The sequence below is a fragment of the Raphanus sativus genome, chromosome 6 (assembly GCF_000801105.2).
Source record: "Raphanus sativus cultivar WK10039 chromosome 6, ASM80110v3, whole genome shotgun sequence".
NCBI classification, from domain to species: Eukaryota; Viridiplantae; Streptophyta; class Magnoliopsida; order Brassicales; family Brassicaceae; genus Raphanus; species Raphanus sativus.
Window position 1 is genome coordinate 17,568,395 of NC_079516.1, and position 11,227 is coordinate 17,579,621.

The 11,227-nt window shown below is 32.5% G+C and overlaps 2 protein-coding genes across 2 annotated transcripts; both read left to right on the top strand.

The window, feature by feature from the left end:
* The first annotated feature begins 1,283 nt into the window (after positions 1–1,283).
* Positions 1,284–3,228, top strand: LOC108831159 (cytochrome P450 71B37). The gene is made up of 3 exons (XM_018604721.2): positions 1,284–1,706; positions 1,778–2,358; positions 2,446–3,228. Exons 1-3 carry the CDS (start codon positions 1,406–1,408, stop codon positions 3,058–3,060), a joined length of 1,497 nt encoding a protein of 498 aa, XP_018460223.1. The 5' UTR covers positions 1,284–1,405; the 3' UTR covers positions 3,061–3,228.
* Positions 3,229–7,626: 4,398 nt separating this feature from the next.
* LOC108811157 (cytochrome P450 71B34) lies at positions 7,627–9,840 on the top strand. The gene is made up of 3 exons (XM_018583202.2): positions 7,627–7,976; positions 8,040–8,620; positions 9,105–9,840. The coding sequence occupies exons 1-3, from the start codon at positions 7,670–7,672 to the stop codon at positions 9,708–9,710; spliced, it is 1,494 nt and encodes a 497-aa protein (XP_018438704.1). The 5' UTR covers positions 7,627–7,669; the 3' UTR covers positions 9,711–9,840.
* Positions 9,841–11,227: the final 1,387 nt, after the last annotated feature.

Sequence of the window (11,227 nt, forward strand, 5' to 3'; positions counted from 1 at the left end):
TAATCAGTTGAAATTGTTATCTTCATTAAAATAAAATTAAATATTTTTATATAACTTTAAATTTTCGTTTATAAACTAAAAGTAAAATAATAAAAGTATAGTTTATAATAATTAAAATTTAAGTTTAAGTAATTTTGGACATAAATTTTAGACTGAATCTGAAAAGATTTTTAAAAGATTTTGTTAAAATTTCAATATTTATTTGTATTTCAAATAAAAGGATAAAGAAAATATTATAATTACGACCTGTAAAATTTGAGAAATTTTAAGGAATTGTCCAAACTAAAAAACTACACATGAAAGAATTCATGACTTATGTTTTAATAGTATAAAAATATAAGAGTGGCATAAAATATATCAATCTGTATTGAATCTACAAAATATTTAGAGCATTATAGACTATACAACAAAGTATAAAAGTAACATAGATTATTTATGTTTGTCAGAAAAAACATAGATTACGTGTATATGTTACTGCATATTTACCCCTTATTTAATTTTACATTTATTGTCTTATAGTTTGTTGTATCATATGATTTAAGAAGCTATATGAATAACATGTATTATTATAGTGCTCTTGAACTCAGAAAAATACGTTTTATAATGGTTTTTTTAATTAAAATCATGGTTATATCTTAGCTACAACTAAACCAACAAAATTAAATATCACAATTTTAAACAAAAAAAAAAGAAGAAGAAAGAAATCAGGAGGAAAAGATTTCATTAACAATACTTTTAATTAGTTGTTAGGGAAAGAAAATAATAAATTGGAATCACAATTATTGTTATGATATTATTATGCAAATAGATAAATATCAGTTATAATTTTTAGGAAATGGTCCAATTTAATAAAAAATCACACATGAATGAGAAGTCATAACTTTTTTTTTAATATAATAGATGTGTTACCTGATCTTCTTAATCTTATAATGGACCTGTTTCTGCATTTTATTTTATGGCCACACAAATATGAAATTATGTTAAGTCTTATTTGAATATTCAAAAAAAAATCCATCTATTAGTTGCAAATCCACTTGAGAATTAGTCCGACTCTTTTGTAGGTTCTGGGATTTTTTAGATAATAAATAAAATAACTAATAATAATTTATATATTTATATAAAATTTTAATATAAGTTCTTAATTGTAAAATTTAAAATATTTGTATGTTAATTTTTTATCGAATTATGTTATACTCTATATTAATATAATTTAGAATCAAGCACAGAGTATCAGTTTATATGATTTATACTATACTCTCCTCTAAGTTTCGACAATATTTGTTTAAAGAGAAAGTTTGAAAATCAAGTAAAAAAAGTTGAAAACAGAGCAATGTTCATAAAAGCTAAAAATGTGTATATAAAATCACAAGCTTCCTCATCACTATCATCATTGTAGGAAAACCAAATGGCTACTATTTGGTTTTTTCTGTCACTTCTTTTCGTCACTAGTCTTGTTCTCGCCGTCTTCAAACGCAAGAAGCAGCAACGAGGACCACCATCTCCTCCTGGTTTTCCGATCATCGGAAACTTACACCAGCTCGGAGAATTACCACATCAATCCCTATGGAGACTCTCCAAAAAGTATGGTACTGTGATGTTCTTGAAGCTTGGAAGAGTCCCAACGGTCGTAGTCTCTTCCTCTGAAACAGCTAAACAAGCTCTGAAAATCCATGACCTCCATTGTTGTAGCCGTCCAAGCTTAGCAGGTACCATAACACTCACTCAACACATACTATAGCTTTTTTTAAATCTTTATTCATATAGGATCATTTCTCAGGGCCAAGAGAGCTCTCTTACAATTATCTGGACATTGCTTTTGCTCCCTATAATGATTACTGGAAAGAAGTCAAGAAACTGTGTGTGCAAGAGCTCTTTAGCCCTAAACGAGTTCACTCGATGCAACCCATCAGGGATGAGGAAGTCAAGAAGCTGATAGACATAGTCGCCGAATCAGCTCAAGAGAAAGCACCAGTTAACTTGAGCGAGAAGTTTATCTCTTTAACTGTTAGCGTGATATGCAGGGCAGCATTTGGCGTGAGTTTCCATGGAACCGTGCTCAACAGCGATAGTTTCGACAAGTTCATAAACGAGGCATTTTTGTTTCTTGGGAGCTTCTCTGCCTCTGATTTTTTCCCAAACGGCGGCTGGATCGTGGACCGGCTCACTGGCTTACAAGAGAGGAGAGAGAGGAGTGTGAGAGATCTTGATGCTTTCTATGAACAAATGTTTGATCTACATAGAGAGGAGAAGGAGAAAGGTAGTGAAGATTTTGTTGATCTGCTCTTGAGGTTTCAGAAAGAAGAATCTGTTCTTGGATATGGAAAGCTCACAAGAAACCATGTCAAAGCAATCTTAATGGTAACTACAGATATAAATATTTGCAACCCTAAGAATTTTACCTGAGGATTCTAATATTTTATCTTTATTTTTATGATATTTTGACAGAATGTTCTTATTGGGGGCATAGGCACTTCTGCAATAACAATGACATGGGCAATGACAGAACTTATGAGAAACCCGCGAGCAATGAAGAAGGTTCAATCCGAAATAAGAAACCAAATTGGGAACAAGTCAACGATCACCTTGGATGACATAGAGAAGCTCCACTACCTGAAAATGGTAGTCAAAGAAACATGGAGGCTACACCCTCCAGCACCTCTTATAGTTCCAAGGGAAGTAATGTCTGAATTTGAGATCAATGGCTACAAGATTCAACCCAAGACACGGCTTTATGTGAATGTTTGGGCTATAGGGCGTGATCCTGATGCCTGGAAAGATCCAGAGATGTTTCTCCCTGAAAGGTTTATTGATAACAACATTGATCCAAAAGGACAGTGTTTTGAGTTGTTACCGTTTGGCGGTGGCAGGAGACTATGTCCAGCAATTTACATGGGGACATCAATGGTGGAGTTTGGTCTTGCTAATATGTTGTTTCATTTTGACTGGAAATTACCGGAAGGCATGGAGGTTGAAGATATTGACATGGAAGAGTCTCCTGGACTTAATGTGAGCAAGAAAAATGAACTTCTACTTGTTCCTGTGAAGTATTTAAATCACTGATCAGTTTTAAACTAAGTCTTTCATGAGATTACAATAAATTGTTGCATCCGTTGTACTATGAAACTACATCTTGCGTCTCATTGTATCTCCTCTTGCTAATCCAACAATGTTGTATGAAAGGGAAAGTGAAAAAGGATGTAGAGACAGAAAATGTTATGTGATTTGACATCTTCAAAGCCTAGACAAACGTTTGAAAGCTTAAACACGTTTATCTTGATTCCACTACTGAACCTAATTATTCCACCAAATCTTGTATAGGGTATGATTGAACAGAACACTAGTTTTCTTTTTCTAAAATATTGTCAATTTTTTTTTTTTGGCAACTTGTCAATTATTTATTAAAAAGTTGATTTTAAAACCCACTACCAAAATATTTTTGCTTTTAGTATTATCTTGATTTTTAATTTTGAATGATGTACTCTCTCTCCCTCTTCCATTATTGCACTCTCTCATCCAGGCCCGGGCACCAGATCAGAGTGTCTGAGACTACAAAATCATCCGACGTCACACGTGACAACCATTCAATATCACGGACTAACCGACTACTTCAAGGAGGCACCCTACCAAGTTAATTTTGGACCAAGCAAAGTCTTATCTACCACAGCCACAGAACACATCATTCTGTTTCTAGGAGAAATTAAACTCATGGCATAAGAGTCTAAACTCCATCCTGAGTATAAGACGTTAATGTTAATTAAAAACAGTTATTCTACAGAACTTTAGTCTACAACATTCAGTTTAATCAAGAAAATATAAATTTGTTAATCAAAACATATGTGGTCAGAGCTCTATAGTTAGTATATCTTTAGATATATATCATGTTCGTGCATACAAAAAAGATATATATCATGTTAACCTTTTAATCCAAGTTTTACCAAAATTTTCATGAATTTCGGTTATTTTAGAAAACATCTTTTTTAATTGTGTGAGTTTTATAATTCATAAAATGGTGGTAAAATATATAAACTTTCCGAAGATCTTGATATATATTTATGATGGCTATGGAAAAATGATTGTCTGATTTTGAGTGTCAAAAATATTTCTGTATTAATGGGTTTTATAAGTTATAATATACAAATATAACTAATGAAAATTATCATTTAAGAGAGGACATATAATACCTAAGATTTGATTAGGGAGCTAAGTCATCTAGGGGACAACCCTACTCAGCCATTGGTGATGTATTCTTGTGCATGAAGTTGTTTTGAAAACTAAGATACTTGTGTGACAACACCATGATTTTGAATAAAACCTACTCTGCCATTTGTGATGTGTTCTTGTGCATGAAGTTCTTTTGGCAACTAAGTTACTTGTGTGTCAACACCATGATTTTGAACAAAACCTACTCTGCCGTTTGTAATGTGTTCTTGTGAATTAAGTAGTTTTAACAACTAAGATACTTGTGTGTCAACACCATGGTTTTGAACAAAACCTACTCTGCCGTTTGTAATGTGTTCTTGTGCATGAAGTTGTTTTGAAAACTAAGATACTTGTGTGTCAACACCATGATTTTGAATAAAACCACTTTGTACCCTTCTCCCTCACTTCAATTTCTCGAAGAATCACCTTGGTCAACCGTTAACGAAGCCACCTTATCACTTCTAAAACGTTTTCAACTTCATCCTTTTTATTGCCTCTGCGTGTCTCCTTTTCGTTATCAACATTTTAAGTCATTTACTGACCAAAGAAACCAACCGCAGTTTACAGGAATCTCCGTGCAGTCTGTTTACTACTTTTGGTCTGATTTGCACTTTTAGGTGTACGTAGTATGTTCTCTTTCTTGCTTTGATCTGTTTAAACACGATATAACAATGTTTCTAAACACACGGCTTGTCTGAGATCTCTTATAGAACCGCCGTGATGTTCTAGGTTGAGCACTTTTTTTCTTCTAATACTCATGATTTTTATAAATAGATTTTAATCTGTAGAATTGAAAGTAAGTCAGAAATAGCGAGGGATATTTTATCCGTTAATTTTGTTCCGATTAGTTATTCGTTTCCTTTTTTTTATTTGATCCGAAAAATTCGGATATATGTAAGTCTTCAAAACAAAATAAATATTAAAGATTAACATCCGTTAAAAATAAAGCAAATAATAAATACTAAAATTTTCAGTCATATATCCGATCCGTACGGACTTTTATACAAATATATGAATATATCTACAATTATATACAGAAGTATAAATATACAATTTTATATTATTATTTTAACATATAACTTTATTATTTTTATTTATAAAATTACTTATAAAAGTATTAAATTAAAAAAGAAATATAAAATGTTATAAAGACTATAATTCTTCTAAAATTTATGAACATTTAATTATCATTTTTTAAAATATGAACATATAGTTTCACTAGTATTTATTTTATATTTTATATTATGTTAAAGATATTTTGTATGGTTTTTTAAAAGTTATTTGTATTGAACAAAATGGATGAGATATCCGTAAATATCTGTAAATACTTGAAAATATCTGTAAATTTTCTGGATATTCATATTTTTCGAAGCAAAACAAATCAGAAAATTATATATCCACAAAATACGAAACAAATCTAAAATAATGAAAATGGTAGTATTCGGACCGCGACCAGCACTAATCGGAAAGATGATCATAAAAGTGAGCAAGCTCACAGCTATGTATTTGTATATATAAAAGTACAAGATTCCTACATCATCTTCATCATTCAAGAGTTATGACATATGCTAGTAAAAATGGCAATGATTTGGTTTCTATCACTTCTCTTTCTCACATCTCTTCTTCTTTTTTTTTGTCGGGTTTAATATGCTATTAGAAACTACGAGAAATATTATATAGACGATATTACAGCTGACCATTCTACCTACCTTATGAGTATTCACGTCTGACTGCATCACCCTGAGCCGCCATATGAGATCTATTCTTGACGGTATTCTTTGCGTCATGCTGAAGATAAGACTTTTTCCAATATTTTGCATAATTCGCCTTCTTCGAGAATTGAAACTCAGACTTCCTGATGTAGAAATTGCATTGCCTGAGATTCAACCCCCAGATCTAAATGTAGAAACCTTGACCACTAGGCCACGGTGCTTCCACCACATGTCTTCTTCTTTTCACTGCCTTTAAAATCAAGAAGAAGCAACAAGGAGTTCTATCTCCTCCTGGCTTTCCATCTCCTCCTGGTTTTCCAATCATCGCCAGTTTGGAGAATTACCACATCAGTCCCAATGGAGACTCTCTAAGAAGTATGGTCATGCGATGTTTTTGAAGCTTCGAAGTCTCAACGGTTTTAGTTTCTTAATGAAACAGCAAAACGAGTTCTGAAGATATTCTAAATTCAGCTTAGATAGTGTGCTACGTTTTTGGGGTAATCCATTTTTAACACTAGGTGTATTTTTTTTAGGATCGATCAGATCAGCCGATAAAATATACAAGCTCTGAAATTACATGACCTCTGTTGTTATAAACTATTCATGGTAACTATATTTAACTAGACTAATGTTAAAAATTCGCGGTTAGATATCAAATAGAAAATATTATTTATTTTGATTTTAAATATTTATTTTAGATATATATCAAATAAATATTGAATTAGATATTTGGAATATTCATTTAGGTTTTGAATATTTACTCGGATATTCATTTGGATCTTTGGAGTGGAGGTTTTGGGTTTGCAAGTTATTCGGGTTCTCAGATTTTTATGGATATCGGTTTTGGATCTTGGGCTTTGAGTTCTTTTTTTGTCTATGCCTTATATTCGCTGAAGTTGAGATAAATTATCTTCACTTGTGTAAGTGCATTAGCACTTCTATAGTTCATGAGTTTATTGTAAAATATCTTAACACTTAGTTGAAACCAAATTTAATTCTAGATCTCTTACCTTTGCTGCATGTTTTCTTTCACAAAACGGGTAGCAGTGACCAGATCCGGTCGCTTTTGGTTTTGTGGTATCATTGTGTCTTTTTTTAGAGTTTGGGGCTCTTGTTGACATTACGTATTAAAAAATTGGCCGTTGGCCCATCAACTTCAGTCATGCCGCTTGGTCACACCATCAACATGTAAAAGGCCAACAATAACCCATAAATGTCTTAAAAAGTAAAGGGGGTGTCTTACAATTTTCAAGTTTGGTGGTGTTATTGGTTTATAAATTCTCATATTCTCGTTAAAATCTTATGTTATTGGTTTACTGATTCTCTAGTTCTATAGAAAATCATTTTTTATTCAAAAAATTTAGATATTAATAATTCTACAGATCTATTAAATTAAGTGTTATTAGAAATTAAAGTCTTGATATTTTAACTCATAAATACATGTTTCTCTTGGATTTTTGAAATCATTACATTACTTTATTTTCATAGATTTTCACAATATACAAAATTCTCTACAATTCTTTTTAAATTTAACAAATTTCTCAATTTTTAGAACCAACAAACTCTATATAAATATAAGTCCCACTAACATCCCTAATTTTATTTCTGAGTCTAAGTTTAACATTAAAAAGGATATGAGACGGTGAGTAAAGACAGGAACATGCTGTTGTTCAAATAAAAAAAGGGAAAACAAGAAAGCAATGCGCTAGTATATAGTTTACCTAGGAGATGAGTGTTACGTTTCATCTGTCAGGAAAATGGTTGACATTTCGCTTCTCTCACTTCTGTTCCTCATCTTTCTTCTTCTCGCCGCTATCAAATACAAGAACCGGCGGCTACCTCAACGGAGACCACCTTCTCCTCCTGGCTTTCCTATCATAGGTAACTTACACCAGATTGGAGAGTTGCCACATCAGTCTCTATGGAGGCTCTCAAAGAAGTATGGTCCTGTCATGCTTTTGAAGCTTGGAAAAGTCCCAACAGTCATAGTTTCCACCTCTGAAACAGCAAGACAAGCCCTGAAAATCCATGACCTCCACTGTTGTAGCCGCCCAGGCTTGGCAGGTACACAAGTTTTGACTTTTCTCAACGAACCCCATGAATCTTGAATCTTGAATCATTCTTTAGGGCCAAGAGACCTCTCTTACAACTATCTGGATATTGCTTTCTCGCCCTATGATGATTACTGGAAAGAAGTAAGAAAGCTCGCTGCTCAGGAACTTTTCAGTACTAAACAAGTTCACTCCATTCAGCCTATAAAGGAAGAGGAGGTCAAGAAGCTTATCGATTCAATCACTGAATCAGCTTCTCTGAAAACTCCTATCAACTTGAACAAGACGTGTCTTGCTTTGACTGTAAGCGTGATTTGCAGGGCAGCATTTAGTGTGAGCTTTGAAGGAACTGTACTCAACAGTGATAGTTTCAATAAGTTAGTCCGTGAAGCACTTGAGATGTTGGGAAGCTTTTCAGCCTCAGACTTTATACCGTGTTTCGGATGGATCATAGACTGGTTTACAGGTTTGCAAGGTCGTAGAGAGAAGAGCGTGAGAGATCTTGATGCGTTCTATGAACAAATGATTGATATGCACAAACAGGAAAAAACACAAGGGAGTGATGATTTTGTGGATCTGCTGTTGAAGTTAGAGAGGGAAGAAGCTGTTCTTGGAAATGACAAGCTCACAAGAAACCATATCAAAGCAATCTTGATGGTAATTACAAAACACCTGGCACTAGTCCTGTACAGTCGGACTGGGATGTGTTGGATCCATTTTTTTTTAAACTTGTGGGGATCCGGCGACCGAAGTTCCGACTAGTCCATTTATAAACGATAATTTTTCATAACCAAAATCTCGAGTTAAATCCGAAAATCCAAAATAAAAAATACATTCGGATAATTCAGTTTTTGGTTTATAAATTATACTTCTAGATATATAATTATTTTAAAACTAAATATAACTATTATTTTTGTAGGTAAACAAATTATATTTTCTGTATTCGGGTCCCAATTAGATTTTAGGTGCAATTTTGATTTTCAGTTTTACGAACCGGAGTTCTTTTAAGTTCTGTTTCATTTTGTTTTCTTCCCATTTGGTTTTGGTTTGGTTCTCGATTAATTTGCAGATGCCTACTTGACACTCCTTGTAGTAAATGATAACATGAGAACCTGACCTGATTTTATAATCTTTGTTACAGAACGTTCTTCTGGCTGGCATCGATACTTCTGCAATAACCATGACATGGGCAATGACAGAGCTCGCTAGGAACCCACATGTAATGAAGAAAGTTCAATCTGAAATTAGAAACCATATGGGGAACAGATCAACGATCACCTTAGACGACACAGATCACTTCAAGTACCTCAAAATGGTGATCAAAGAAACTTGGAGGCTACATCCTACAACACCTATACTGCTCCCAAGAGAAGTAATGTCTGAGTTTGAGATCAACGGTTACACGATTCCAGTAAAGACACGGCTTCATGTGAATGTCTGGGCTATAGGGCGTGATCCTGATACTTGGAAAGACCCTGACGTGTTTCTCCCAGAGAGGTTTGTTGATAGTGACATTGATGCAAAAGGACAGCACTTTGAGCTATTACCGTTTGGGGGTGGAAGGAGAATCTGTCCTGCAATTTACATGGGGACAACGATGGTGGAGTTTGGTCTTGCTAATATGTTGTATCAGTTTGACTGGGAGTTACCAAAAGGCATGAAGGTCGATGATATTGACATAGAAGAAGCTCCGGGTCTCACTGTCAACAAGAAAAAAGAGCTTCTACTCGTGCCTGTGAAGTATTAAGTCATTAGTCTTTTCTAAAGTTCCTCTGTTTATGTGTGAAGAATAAAACTGACGTTCCTCTGTTTCTTTCTGTTGAGGAAATGTCTGACAGAACCATATACCATTTGTGCAATTTGATAAATGGACCATCCATCAATCCAAATAAATGTTGAGTTGAAGCCAGAAACTTATTTGGGCCAGACTCATTAAAATTGCTGGATTTGTTAGCTCTCAGTATGCCACCAGGACTCAGTTATATGGTATTGAATAGTGTGTTTATGGTGATTTGGGTTCATCAAGGCCTTTGATTTCGTACAGTGCCATATTTCTCTTGTATGAAAAATTTACTAGTGAATACATCGGGTTGGTATTTGTTTACTACTTCATCACCCTACCCAAGTAGATGATTCATCGGATTCATTGTCGAAATTATGTTTCAGCTTCTTCAACGGTTTGTAGTCTTATATAACAGTTGCACGGAGCAAAAGAGGCAATCGAGACTACTCTTCTTTCGTGGATGAGACTGCTCCTATATCGACGTATTCAAGTTCCATCTTGAATTCATTGTCATCTTCATTTTCATTTAAAGAATTATCTGTTTTATTGTATATTGTAGCAGATTGTGTTTTAATCAAAAAGATGGATAATTTCATCAAACTATTGTATGCAAACAAGTTGAGGTTTAATGAAAAAATTTGTATAAAAAAGATAGAGGATGATAAGCCTCCTATCATATATGCTCGAGTATTATAATAATTTATAATAAGGAAAATTGTATAAAAAATACTTCAACTAACTTTTTTAAACTTTTCAATACTCAAATCTTCATTACCCAATTTGATACTTTAACTAATTAATTTTCTATTTTTAATACACAAACTTTAAAATGTGATCATTGTAATACTCAAATTGTGTTTATTTTAATCAAAATATTAGTAAGTTTCAAATGAAATTAACAAAATCCCTGAAATTCACAAAAAAAAATCTTTAAAAGTTTTAGTTTTATTTTAAGTATTAGAAATAAAAGTAACTAAATTATGGATAATCTTAAATTGTGTAAAAAATATTTTAAATTTTAAATATAAATTTAGTTTGTTTTCTAAAATAGAAAAAGTATATTTTCCTTCAAAACAATTATTTAAGGTATTAAATTTGGTAGCAAAGTTTTTTGGGTATTAAAAAGCTTAGATAAATTTAATTGAAATATTTTTATGGAAGTGTTCCCTTATAATATGATTGAGTAATAAATAATTTTATTGATATTATTCATTAAAATTATCAAGTTAAATAAAAAAATCACATATGTAAAGTAAATGGTATTTTCAAATAGTAACCCTAAACTAGTAGAGTATATATTTTCTAAATAGTAACTCTATAATGATTTTCTTTACAAAAAAACTGATTATTAAGTAAGTTAATGTTTAGACTAAAACAATAAATCAAAATTATGTCATGGCAAAATTTTAGTTAAATCCAAACTAAAAATAATAAAAAAAGATTCTTATATTGAACTGTTAAAAAATAGTTTCCGATAACAT